This window comes from Pavona decussata, unplaced genomic scaffold, assembly GCF_977016875.1.
Source record: "Pavona decussata unplaced genomic scaffold, jaPavDecu1.1 SCAFFOLD_155, whole genome shotgun sequence".
Taxonomy (NCBI): Eukaryota; Metazoa; Cnidaria; class Anthozoa; order Scleractinia; family Agariciidae; genus Pavona; species Pavona decussata.
This window is the reverse complement of record NW_028145567.1, coordinates 4,094,732-4,108,333: the sequence shown is the minus strand read 5'-3', so window position 1 is coordinate 4,108,333 and position 13,602 is coordinate 4,094,732. Positions and strand designations below refer to the sequence as shown.

Sequence of the window (13,602 nt, the reverse complement as noted above, 5' to 3'; positions counted from 1 at the left end):
AGCCAAATTCGGACTTGAAAAGACATTTTCACAGCCTGGCCACTAGCGGTAGGTTTTTCTTGTCGCTGAAGAGTAAAGCTTTTCGCCTAGCGCCGCTAGATCACAGCCCTGAGGACGCATAAATTCATGTTCGTTTGTTCATATAGGCGTTGCTAAGTCGAAAATGTACTTCCCAGGAAAACCGGAAATTCTGAAGGGGAGGGGGGGTTCACGATTATGGAATTCTGAGGGCATGGGGGGGTAACGCATTTTGGAATTTCCGAAGGCAAGGGGGGGTTAAAACATGGAAGCCGTCCGTTGTTGGGTATGGATATTTTCTGGAATTGCCCATTGGCAGTTCACCAACATTGCTTTGCACAACATATACCAGTACATGTTGCTAGTACTGTGATTAGGCTAGACTTGCTCACACCAAACTGGATGAATTAACTTTGACAGTTGCCATTTGAACACAAAAAGAAGCCAAAATTACCATTTAATAGCATCTGAATGTCAATTTAAGGGGAAGTGCCTTGACTGTGTAGGAATGGCACTTATTGCATTTGTATGCTTAAGGACGGTGCCTACTAATAGCGAAGTTTTTTGCGCAGTTTATCACTATGCGAGAAAAACAGATGTTAGCAGCGGCTATTAAAATCCAAGAAGAAAATTGGGGGTAACCACGCATTTTTTAGAGATAACTAAGCAACAATTATTCTAAAAAGCAGCAAAATACAAAGCAATGTATGGCGCTTTTTTCCAAATTGGCGCTTTGTTATCTCTGAAAAATGCATGGCTACCCCCAATTTTCTTTTTGGATACCAAAATCACTTGCCAAGTACTGCTTTCTCCGCATAGTTTTAAAGCGCGCAAAAATATCCCTGTATTAGTAGGCACCACCCATAGGAAACCCGAGTATCTCGAGATGCGCAGAACGTATGCGCAGTAACAATAGTAGGCACCGTCCTTAAATAGGACAATCTCCTGATAGTGTCATAATACTTGCCTAATTTCCATGCTTGTAGGCAAATGCCACCAAATGTACAATGAATTGGATGAAACTGCTATATAAATACAGAGGAACACAGAACAAGACGTTTGGGGATAAACCAAGCTCAGGAAAACACTAATTATAGTATCCAGCCAGCACACTACCCCTTAACAAATGTTCAGAACCCAGGACTTGACAGATCAAAGCTGACAACTTTAACACCAATCCACCATTAAAAGTTAACCAAGGTTTTCACCTAGCTTATTCAAAAGCTAATTTTACAATGATACAGGTAAAGTCAAAACGGAAGGGTAAAAGGATCTTTCATTGTTAGTCAGTAATTAAACAGAATCAAAGTTCAGATTGGCCTTTGGTTAGCCTTAATCATACTTTGAACAACTGGCCCCTGGAGTCTCAGTAGTCAGCTCAGTCCAATAGTGATCAGCATCCAATTTCTCCTTACCACATCTCAACTTAATCAAACACATGGGTTATGAGAATTAAGGAGATGATCACCAAAGATACATGTAGATGTCTTGATACATCATATGCTAAGAAATTCTCCCAATGAGAACCATGAGAACTAAATGGGGAACAGTTAGGAGAATCTTCACATTGATAATGTGTCTTGAAGGGTTAGGAGAGACTTGCTTCATTTTCCTTTAAAAACTGAAGCATTTTGATAACTATTTGTTGTTGTAGACAAATCACATGATAATGAGAATGGCAAAACTGGTCTTATGTAGTGTACCAGGAATATCCATACTCAGCCCACAGTGGTTCTTCCCATTAAAAGTTTGAGTTTTCTAGACCCCCCTCCCCCTGGAACTGATGACCCTACTTGGTGTGGCTATAGATATTTCTGAAACCACAAGTTCCTAAGATGTCACTGATTATGACTTTGAACTGGCCAATCAAAGTGGTTTTTTCTGAAAACACAAAGCTAAAAAAACCTACTAGAAGAGGGTTTGACAAGAAGAGATTCGGCAAAAGTTGTAATAATTAAAAATATTAAGCAATCTCCACCAGAATTTCAAATAAGTGCTGATGGCATTATGATTAACAACTGCTAACATTTAAAATTAATTCAAACAAAAATAATTTATTGTACTTTGGAAAGCTTCATTAAAAAGGAAATTTTTCCTGAGAAAAGCAGGTGTTGCATTGTTTTAAACTGCCTTGTTGTTTAAAAGATTGTCCAGCATGGCCCTTCTCATTGCCAGTCATCTCTCTTGTTAGGGGATGCATATGACAATGGTGTGCAAGGGTTGATATAGGAGGAGTGATGTCTCTCCCCCTCATTTTCCTCCTTTCCATGAATTCCTTGGGCTTGTGATTCAAGAATAAGAGAGATGACTGGGAATGAGTTGGCCATCGATCCTAGGGCATCGTATTCAGGCACTCATTGACAAATAACTCTATCAAACAACAGCCATATTTAAAAATAATATTTCATGATTATGCATTGGATATGAGATGATAGCCATCATACCATAGCCAACAAGCACAAGTGGAATAATTGTTTTATTAAAAACATCGGAGAAAAAATTTATTGCTTGATCATGCTGATTTCGCTTTGCGTTAACGACAGAAAACAATTTAATGTTCGCTGTTTCTCAGGGCATGGTTCTGTTCATAGAAAAGCCCATAAACAGCCATTTTCTTACTTATCAAAAATAATATGTAACAAAAAAAAACACCTTGAATCTGATACTCAGATTTTTATGGCTAGTTGATGATGGAACTAACCAGGTTTCAATTTAATCACCCCTTCAGAGGAAACACTATTGCCTTTCACCCATAACATTTATTGTGGATGTTCAGAAAACATCCACACCCTTCAAATGGAAGGGTTTTGACACCCCCACCCACTGAAATTTCCAATTTGAGACCCTCACCCCCTCAGAATTTCCAGTGACCTTCCATGGGGGGTGGGGGAGGTTATGGATGTTTTCATTTCTAGAACGACACATTCCAGGAAGCACTGATGTCTTGGTATTTTTTGAAAGCAATAAATACTCAGTCCCACCATACATTATGTCCACTGTCACTGTTGACTTTCTATGCTTTTAGTTTAGCCCTTTTAGTTTCTCTTTCTTGTTCATATTCTATTTCCACCCTTGCTTTCCTTCCTGCTCTTCTTTGAGTTGGTTTCTCTTGTTCTTCCTCAAGTTCACTCTCTGTTTCTTGTTCACTTTCCTCAACCTGCAGATCCTGAAAATAATTGTTCATTTGCTGTGAGCTAAAGGGACACACGAATAGAGGTTTGCCTTAAGAAGAGAATGTTCAAAAGAGTACGTTGCTAACCACTTTTTTATATCTTTGAAAATGAAACGACTATTAGACATCATTGAAAACTAAAGCCTAGCTAATTAATATTACAAAAACCTCTGAATCCTTCCCTTCTCTTCTATGCCTTCTAAATTTTTTATGGTATCTACTTGGTATTCTGACTTTTTGCCATCTTTATTCTGCCTTACATATCCCTTTTTTAATTATTTTAACAACAATCTTTCTTTCCAACTGATGTATGACTGGCCCCTCTAAATTAGCAATTGCTACTCAAGGAAGGTCCTTTCCTCTTCCTGGTTTATCTAGGAAGATCAAAGGGCCTCTGCTCACAGGGCATAGGGGACATGCCCTGAGGGGTGACCACACTTTGTATGTGCTACAGATGGCAACAAGAAGTTGAATACATGTTTCGCTTTTGAAGCAAATATATCTAAAGAAGTTAGAATTTTCCAGTCCTTGGAGAGAGGCACAAACAGTACACAAAGAGCTAGTCTGAGAATATTTAACTTCTGGTTCCTGTCCATGGTTCAAGAACATGTGTTTAACTCAACGTCTCTGACTAATGCATGGCTAGTACATGAACTCTGTTGGCCAGAAAAGTTGAATTTCTCAAATAAATGTACATGTGCACTTACCTCAATATCACTTAGATCACTGACATCAACTTCATCCTCAGCCACAAACTCTGGTTCTTCTTCCTGTCATCATGAAAACCAAAATATTAAATCAAAACAATGATCACCACAATTTTCATTTCTTACAATGCACATTATTTTACAAAGCTTGTAAAGGAAAACTGAGCTCCTTTCAAGGGGTAGAATGATTTCTCTCTGGAAAGGGAAAAGTGGCCAGTCCTGCTTTTCTAGAAGCAAGTTAGAGTCCGACTGATGTACATCAGTAATGAAAGGACTGGCTTGAGCAATGATACCCAAATAATATCATTGGTAGTCAATAAAAATCAGTTTTTGACACAATACCTCTTCTTCGTCTTGTTCCAGCTCCTGTTCTTCCTCTTCATCTTCAATTTCTTCTTTTTCCAAAACATTCTCAAAAGCAGTACTAGGAATGTTGTAAATATCTCCATACTAAAACAAAAAGACAGAAAAAGAAGGGAAGTGGTCAAAACTACTGTACTCCAACAGGACCCACCAAACCACAAAATAGATAGTCTCTACCAGCACCCCCCTCCCCTCCCCAACCCTTCTTCTTCCTCAGCAGTAAAAATGACAATGACATTTAACCCTCACTTCTCTTGTTTATCTAGCAATGCTGACTCTTGCTAGCTTAATATTTCTGTGTCAACTCAAATTTTAAAGCCAATAAATTTTTGTCAGTAGTGTTCATGAAATAGGTGGTGTCTTCAATAACCCCCCTATCCCAGACAAGGTGGGTCCTCTTCAAACAAACCTGTTATGACCAGTTTAAAATAAAAATAATAATAATAATAATAATAATAATAATAATAATAATAATAATAATAATAATAATAATTATAATAACAACAACATAACTGGGCTAGTTATGAATGTAACATAACTAGCCCAGACCCGTGTCCGCAAGTTATGTATTAAAATTATAATTCATGAAAACAAAAATGAAATCTAATAATAATAATAATAAAAATAATGACAATAATAATAATAATAATAATAATAATAATAATGATAACAATAATAACAATAATAATAATGATTATTAATAATAATAATAATAATAATATCCTTTGTTTACCCTAAGCAGTGTTTATAGCACAAGTGCTGGTGGGGCTGAGCATTAAACTTCACAATAATTATATTTATTGAGCATAACATGGTTAAGAATCCCAACTGGCAGGAGGCAGACCAGCTGACTATTTACAAGCCTAGCTGAGGAGTCCCCGAAGACTCTAATCAAAGTCATTATCAGATGTGCAGGGCTGATATGTCCTTCAAACTGCATCAGACTAGATTCCTACACCTGCCACACAGGCTCAAAATGTCAATTTAGACATATACATGCAAGGAAACAAAGAAACAGCTGCAATTCCAACAATGACTACAAGAAAAGAGTGAAACACTGGGCAGGAGTAGTCATCAGTGGTCCTTCAATTAACTTCCCAAAATCAATGATAATGCTTCAATTTGAATGTTTATATGATTCTCTCTGATAAAGGGCTAAATGCTTAAAATATCAGCACTCAAATCTCTTTACAGTGGCCAATTTACAATCTACCTTCAGTTATCAACTCTGTTGATAAACCAAACATTCGTTTCTACTCCCCACAGACCAGCACTGCAGTTTCTATGGGAACTACTGTCAGTGACACCCAAACAAATGAAGGGCATGTTATGGCAAAGGCTGCATCTTCTTCAGGCTGCACTCTTGCCAAGAGTAGATAATGCAACTGGCACTTTTGTGCACTAAAATCTGTTGCACATCTTCATTCAAAACAAAATTTTATTTTCGTCAATTTGATGCATACTGCACGTATATCCAATTTTAAACTTGGATGCACTCTTACTTATAAATTAAAAGAGCTGAGTGTGAGTGTTTTTGCATACATGCAGTGTACATGTAGGCGCATGTACACTGTACATGTGTCATGGATGTAGTGTCAGTGTTGACTTACTGTTCCTTTCTTGAGACGCTCAAGTAATTCTTTCTCTATGGCATTTTCCAGCTGAGCAGCAACCAAAGCTTTCCGCTAAAACGCAACGCAGTAAATTAATAATAATGAGCAAGGTCTTATAAAGCACATTAATATATCTTCACAGTTCACGGCACTGTACGATACTTAAAAATAAGAAAAATATAAAAAAATACAAATTCAATCAAGTCAATCAAATAATTTGCTTAAAAACATTTTCAACTGTTATGCCTATTTCCTAGAAATAATGTAAAAGAGACACGACCGTTGCCCATTCATCCTTGGCATCATCATCACCATCATCATAGCCACAGGCAACCCATACAGCTGTCTTTTAATACCAGTTTCTGACTCACATAAGCAACTATACTTTAGTATAACACTGTTCCTTCAAAAAGTAACCTCTGTCAATTGTTTACGTGTACTCTCAGCAATATTTTGCCCGTTTTCCACAGGTTTTTCATTCAAATTGGCCCAGATTGTTCAGGGAGTGGATAACTTTATCCAGTGGATATGTTGTAGGTTAAAATGAATTCCGGTTTAAATGATTTCAACCTAGGTTGATTTGTATTTTCCTTTGTTAAAGTTGGGTAATTTACATCTGAAACAAAGGAAAATAAAAATCAACCTCCAGATGTAGATTGAAATCATTTAAACCTGGGATTCATTTTAACCTACAACAGATACGCTATCCAGCAGATAAAAATAATCTGACCAGTTAGAGTACATTTTAATTATCCACTGGCTATGTTGTAGGTTAAAATGAATCCAGGTTAAAATGATTTCAGCCTAGGTTGATTTGTATTTTCCTTTGTTAAGGTTGAGTAATTTACATCTGAAACAAAGGAGAATGCAAATCAACCTAGTTTGAAATCATTTTAACCTGGGATTCATTTTAACCTACAACAGCTATACAGCATCTTATCCACTGAATCAACAGTATCTGCATTCAAACCACTAGGTAGACACCCTTTTATAGTGGAACTTCTTGGGGGAATGTTTATTTAAACAAAACTAACAAGCAACTTATGTGAAGCTTAGGAGCACTTCATGTATCCAGCCCAAACCATCAGAACACTGCAACCCCAGAATATTTTTTTGCATTCACTAACTTCTCAGAAGGACAGTGCTCACCTCTCTTGTTTTTTCCCTTCTCTCTACTTTCTTGTTTATCGTCACAAGTTTTTTGCTAAAAACAAAAAATAACACCAGAAGTTCAAAAAAAAGGTGTGGACTGAATAAATATTATTATTGAGCCCTTCATAAGAAATTCAGCAGTGGATCTGGAACTTCACTTAATGCCAGTGTCTCCTAATACAAACTTATAAGGTATTTTACATGTAACACAGTTTATGACTATGCAGGAAAAGCAGATCTTACCATCTGAAAAGAAAATTGTGAGTAACCATGCATTTCAATTATCACTGAAAAATACTGGGTTATCCCCAATTTTCTTTTTGGATTTCCTATTACCCTTACTAAGATCTGCTTTTTCTGTATAGTCATAAACCACACAAAAATACCTCTGCATTTATAGGCACTGTCCTTTAGAAAACCACATTTAACAGACCATTTTAAGTTGCACCGAATGTAAATGTGATTGCATTAACAAAAGAGGTATCATCCTTAAGAATGACATCCAGAGCAAAAAAAAGGCTAGATTGAAAATTTTCTACAAATATTTCAAAATCTCAACACTCTGTGTGGACCTAGTTTCTGTCACAAAAAGATGGGAGGGACCCCCTGATTCCATCCACCAGAACCTCAACTACAATAAGAGAACTAGTATCAATAAAAGATGACACAGAACTACTTAATATAACTAAGCTGGAACACAATATTGAAGGGTTTTTTTAGGAAATTCTTTCAAAATGGCATCTTATGAAAATAGCATCATTCTGTGAATTTTGAAGGGATTCGAAGGACAGCCAGTTCAGCCATACGGAAAGCGCCATAAGACTCGTTGAGCAAAAATTAATATTTTTGCCTACCTTGTTTTAAGTCTGAGTTTCCGCATCCTTATCAGGTACTGGAAAGTAAAAAAAGCATGTTTGTTTGTTTTTCTCTTACCATAAAAAACAATACAGTACCTAATTAAATTTTAAAAGTAAGTTGACAGTCTCCACTCAATCCTTGCAAGTATCCAGGATCAAGTCAAGAAACAAGACTCAATTCACTAGAAAAGCAACTTGATACTCACAGGAATAGGACATTTTCACTATTGCGTCAGTTGACTACAACTACCAGAATCCTTCATTTTTTTTTTGCTTTCTCATGCAAATTAGAGCTATTGTTCTTTGCTGTCCACTGGGATTACAAAATTTGAATTTGAAAGGGAAAACGAAATGAATTCTGGTAGTTGTAGTCAAATGGCGGCATCATGAAAATGGCCTATTGCTAAACCAAAGCATTCCTGAATATTCAGTTAGGACAAAACAATTTACTTTTTGAGGAATGAAAAATTGCAGATGCTGGCCGATACGAGTGGAGTTCAACTGTTTTTTGCATTAAGTCTATCAGTCAAGTAACAAGCTCATTATTTTCTCATCCTTGCGAGACTTGATTCTAGACTCAATACTTGATTACTGAGCCTCAATCCTCAATACTCACAAGTTTCAAAAATCAATGATCGAGACTCAAAAGAGACTGTCAACTTCTTTTTCAACAGTACTGTATATTAAATATAATTAATAATCTATTATTACAACATGGCAATTTGAAAACATGAATAAATATGTGAAAATATATGAATGCATATAATTATGAAAAATCATGAATAAATCAAGCACATTATGAAAAAGTGTTTCATCCTATTTCCAAACATGGAGAAGTGGGCTTAATTAACAAAGCACAGCCAAGATTTTTTTAAAACGAACTTCAAGGTGTTTGAAATAGCTTCTCAAACCGTTTACATTTCTTGGAGGGATTCAAAGCAAAAGTTCACCAAGTTTTGTCATAATTAACATCACATTTCCAAACCCCCTTCACAGTATTAATTTCCATTCCTTTGGCTGCGCCTTGTTTTCTTGTGTGAATTATTAATGAGTTTGAGAATCTTAATCTCGAAAACTCGAAATCATGTTAAGAAAAATCTGACTCAGCAGGCAACAATGAAATCATCAGTAACATAATACTGCTAATTGTTATATACCTAGACTTTCACTCAACAAAACGAGCACTGTGATTGGTTGATTCTTGGTCACATGCCCCTGATCAAATACAAATGTATCCCGACCGGGATACAATTCCACAGTTGTTGCCCTCTCAGTTGTTTGTCTGTTTTGCTGTGATTGTTGAAGGGAAAGTCTAAATATGTGACCGTACACGGGAAAACGTACTTTAACGCTTATCCGTTAAACGGCTAAAAACTAACGGGTAGTTAACAGGTAGTCAACGGCCTTGAAAGCGTTCTAACGGTTTGTCCTAACGGTCTAACGGCAAACTGGTCATAGCAAACGGATCATTTGAGCGTTCTAACGTTTGACCCTAACGTTCTAACGCCTAACTAATTCTGTCTAACGGCTCGAGAAAACTTTCTAATGCTTACGCAACCTGTTCTAACGCATAGCTGGAGCTGTTAAACGGCCGAGAAAAAAATCTAACGCTTACATTAACGACTTGAGCGTTAGAAGCAGTTGATACAGTCTAGTGTACCGACAAGATTTTCACGAACTGCCGAATATCTCACAATCACCTTGCACGACTCGAAGTATAAAAAACCACACACGAAAATTTAAATTTCATTTTGCATAGTCGCGAATGTCAAATGTTTTCATCAAGCGTTTGACAAGATCTGAATAAAGTCTGACGCAAATTAATTTTTAGGTTGTCGTGGAGTGAAATGGCCGGATCGGTATAGGTATAAAAGCTTGAAATATTTTCATGTAAACAAATCAACGAGCGCAAAATCAAAACAAACTGATCGCACAATTTCACTTGCCGCATTTATTTTTAGCGTCAACATTATTTTGCATTTTGTTTACGACAGAGTTGACGTGAACTTGCGCACATTCACACGCTCTGCTTGCTTGGTTTATACTGCCATCAGAAATATAAAAGACTTGAATGAAAGTAATGTTTAAAATTTCATTTTATATAGTCACGAATGTCAAATGATTCCACCAAGGAGCGTTTGACGGCTTCTTGTTCTCAAGATCAGAATAATTTATTCCGATGCCAATTTCAGGATGTCGTCAAGCCAAAGAGCTTTTATCGCCATGAAAGCCTAAACCAAATACAAGACAACAACCACTTTATCGCAAAAAGCGTTCGTGCTGGACATATTTATGTAAACAACTTTCCGCTCGAAAGAGCACACGAAATCAAAGTCGCGACCTGACGTAACAAAGACTTATCACTTGAATTACGACATAAACAACTGTATGCAAATTGGATAATTTTAGGTCGATTCATACCTTGCGAGCCGCGTCCATTCGAATCGTCTTCTTCCCTCTTGCGACTATGTCGCTTGCTCATGGTCAGTTTCTTTCGCAGAAGTTGTAACGAATTTGTTTAGGATACGCCTGCGAACGAGAATTTCGCTCGCTCGTCTGCTTCATGACCTAAAAAGGTCGCTTCGGCGAAATCCTTCTTTACGTACGGAGCGGTGAAACTTCTGGCCGAAACATGGCTATTTCTCACGCAATTCTAACGGCAGATAGTAAACAGTTGATTTACCCGTTTAACGGAAGATAATTTTTTCTAACGCCTCTGCCAGGCGTTCTAACGGATACAAATTTTGTGTTAACGCCTACGCTGTCCGCTCTAACGCTCTAATTCTGACGGCTAACGGATACAGAACTTCGGCTAACGGGTAAACTTTTCGTTCTAACGCTAAACGTTTAAAGCTAACGGTTTTGTTAACGACTCTAACGTTTTTGAAAGAACTTTCTAACGGGTAACTAATGGATGGTTAACGGTTTTGCCCGTTTAACGGATAAGCGTTAAAGTACGTTTTCCCGTGTACGGTCACATATATAACAAAGCACTTAATGTATGGTCCCTCGGGAAACTAGTTAGTTTTGTTTTCCCTCAAGTCCTGATGTTTCCAATCAGGACTCTTGGGAAAACAAAACCAACTGTTTCCCTCGGGACCATACATTAAGTGTATAACGTAATTGACTAATCAATTAAATAACAGATTGCCAACACAAATAATATTACATTCCTTACCTGAACAATCTTGGTATATCTCTGCTTGCATTTATGTACAATAAAGTTTGGCCAGTAAATCAGGTTCTTATCTATTTGCTCTAATGCCTTCTCATAGTTTTTGGATAGTTTTATTTTTTCCCACATCTTGGCCGGAGAGTGAGCTCTCTCTATCGTCTTCATGTATAAATAGCAAACACCTAAAAAATTATATAAATGTGGTTAAGTTGTAATACATTGGTGTAATGGAAGTTCTCTAAACAGACACTTCGTAAGCAGACAGCTCTATTTATGACCCCTTTCACAAAAACCCATTAATGTCACTGTTCCGGTTAAGATTCATGCTACGTGTAACTCTACTCAAACATAGAATTAACTAAAGTAAAGACAACAAACATATTGGCGTAAATAAGGGGGAACACCGCTCAGCGATTGCGTGACAGGCGACTTCTATTAAATTGCGTGACCATTTTAAGGCCTCACTTCCCTGGCACTTCCAGCTGCACCTAGGCCAACAACAACAAAACACAACAACGCGCTGCAACAGCAGCACAGCTAGGCCAGCAGCGCCACTCCGAGAAGAGTATTGGCAGGTCCCAAAACTAGAGTAACTGAAAAGACCTATCGTGCCTCACCTATCTCACCAGCGCTGCTGGGTCGGACTGGAATATTGGCAGGTCAATAAAATTAAAACACGGCAAAAAATACTAGAGAACTAATAGCTTGGGGAAGTCGCTATGCAGACTTAACCGAAACGCAACCAACGATTGGTGACCCCAGTTTATTGATAACATGGCCTCCAAAGGGAGGGAGGGAGGGAAAAAATTTTACACAGCTTAACAGCGAGCAAACAATTGCCTAAGAAATGTGAGTTAAAACCTTTTACACAGCGTTTTATACCTAGACAGTGTTCCATGCCTGAGCCAATTGCCAGGCTTGTACCATTTACATGCTAGACCTTACATCATAATAATAGAGACATGAATGGGGTATACAGAAGATTTAACCAGTTAGAAAGGCCGAAATAACTAGTATCCAGACAGAATTGCAACATACTAAGATAGAATTATAGATAAATGCCTAGACAATAAATACAATGGTACCTTACAGTACCAAGTACCGAGTTTTAAGTAAAATACCAGCAATGCCCCACAGGGCAAAAGGCGTCGCGTGCCATTAACTGTGTTTTACAATTTTGTTGTAAAACTCTCTTTAAACGGCTTTTGTTACTTTAAAGGGACTCGCACTATGTAAAGAAAACACTGTCTAAATGCATGCACAAAATATCCATGCCATTTTGCCCCTGCATTTAGACAGAGTTTTCTCTATATAGTGTGAGTCCCTTTTACACATTCCCATACGTGAACATTCCTGTTAGCGGCCACAGACACTTTCAGGGGTTACGATTTGGACTATTCCTTTGCTTTTAAGCTCCTGTAAGCGGACACCTAAAGGAAATCCCATTAGCCTCTGAATGTTATTTTAATTAATCAACCTCGCATCGCTGTTTGTCACAATTATTTTACAGCGTATTAATTACAGTTACAGGTGTTACCATAATCACAGCATTGCATAAGGCATAAAACAAAAAAAGTCATTGAAAAGGGTGGTATTTTTTTGCATTCCCAATGTTTATTGTTAGTTGGGCAAGCCCCTGTAAGGGTCATCTGTTGTTACAGACACCTTTTTCGTGTTCCGAGGGTGTCAGCTTACGAAAGCTTCCACTGTATTTTTCAAGATCAGCTCAATACTCTAAATGGTACCACTGCAATAACTCAAATAATTCTATTTTCACGACAGTTTCAAACGTCTACTCACAACGATTTCTATAACTCTGTGCATTCTGTTTTCAATACTGGACCAGCATTCCTAAACAAGACATTTGCACTTTGTTAAATACAACCTGGTTATATAAAAAAACAACTTGAACAGTCCTCACCATCTTTCTCCTTAACTGTGGCATATCTGCTGTTTGCCAGAGGACAAGACTGTCTATTGCACAGGCCAGTTACATTATATTCATTACGACAAAATGTCTGAGTAGCAGTTCTGCAAGAAAACCATAAATTAATACAAAGCACATGATGCCACAGGGAACCCTACCATATTCCATATAACCTCTCATTTTATGCGCTGTTTGGGTGACCTGTGGATACATTTCCAACCTAAACTTCTAACTGGAAACAAAAATACTTACTTTACTTTGAAAGAACAGAAACCTTGATTTATTACTTGCCATATCACCTGTGGAGATGAAAATAGTGTTAGCTGTTAAAGTACAAGTATTATAGCGTGTAAAAATAAGAAAGCATTCACGTAATAGCTTCAAAATTGATGCGGCTTCAAAGCACGTGTGTTTCTAATTTTTCAAGCTCGTTGATAAACTCTCGACAACTTACCTCATCGTGCTGCATTTTACAAGGGTTCTACCAGCACCATAAGTAGTCCGGAAATCAACGAAACTGTCAGTTTTAAGGGACAAAACGATGGTGCCGAAAGTTTAAAAAGGCAGTTTCACAATAACACCTCAAACCCACCAGATTTCAAGCAAGCTTCTCATTAC

General features: G+C 37.4%; 2 protein-coding genes across 2 annotated transcripts in view; one reads left to right on the top strand and one right to left on the bottom strand.

Moving 5' to 3' along the window:
• The window catches only part of LOC146465962 (G protein-coupled receptor kinase 5-like), a 24,144-nt gene extending 21,506 nt beyond the window's left edge, over positions 1–2,638 (top strand). Inside the window, exon 17 of the mRNA XM_085128345.1 lies at positions 1,005–2,638. The gene's annotated coding sequence lies outside the window, so the exon portion shown is untranslated. The remainder of the gene's footprint in view (positions 1–1,004) is intronic.
• Positions 2,482–13,602, bottom strand: LOC146465961 (protein MAK16 homolog). Its single transcript, XM_085128354.1, has 10 exons — positions 13,439–13,602; positions 13,237–13,283; positions 12,979–13,088; positions 11,061–11,239; positions 7,880–7,917; positions 7,023–7,077; positions 5,871–5,945; positions 4,240–4,347; positions 3,898–3,960; positions 2,482–3,184 (listed from the first exon to the last, which is right to left on the bottom strand). Exons 1-10 carry the CDS (start codon positions 13,451–13,453, stop codon positions 3,032–3,034), a joined length of 843 nt encoding a protein of 280 aa, XP_084984480.1. The 5' UTR covers positions 13,454–13,602; the 3' UTR covers positions 2,482–3,031.

Excerpts from the sequence above, each read along its gene's own strand:
- LOC146465961 (XM_085128354.1), bottom strand. Across the intron at positions 11,240-12,978 it reads CACAGTTAAGGAGAAAGATG|GTGTTTGCTATTTATACATG; the intron begins GTGAGGACTGTT and ends ATAATTTTTTAG. Across the intron at positions 3,961-4,239 it reads TGGAACAAGACGAAGAAGAG|GAAGAAGAACCAGAGTTTGT; the intron begins GTATTGTGTCAA and ends TCATGATGACAG.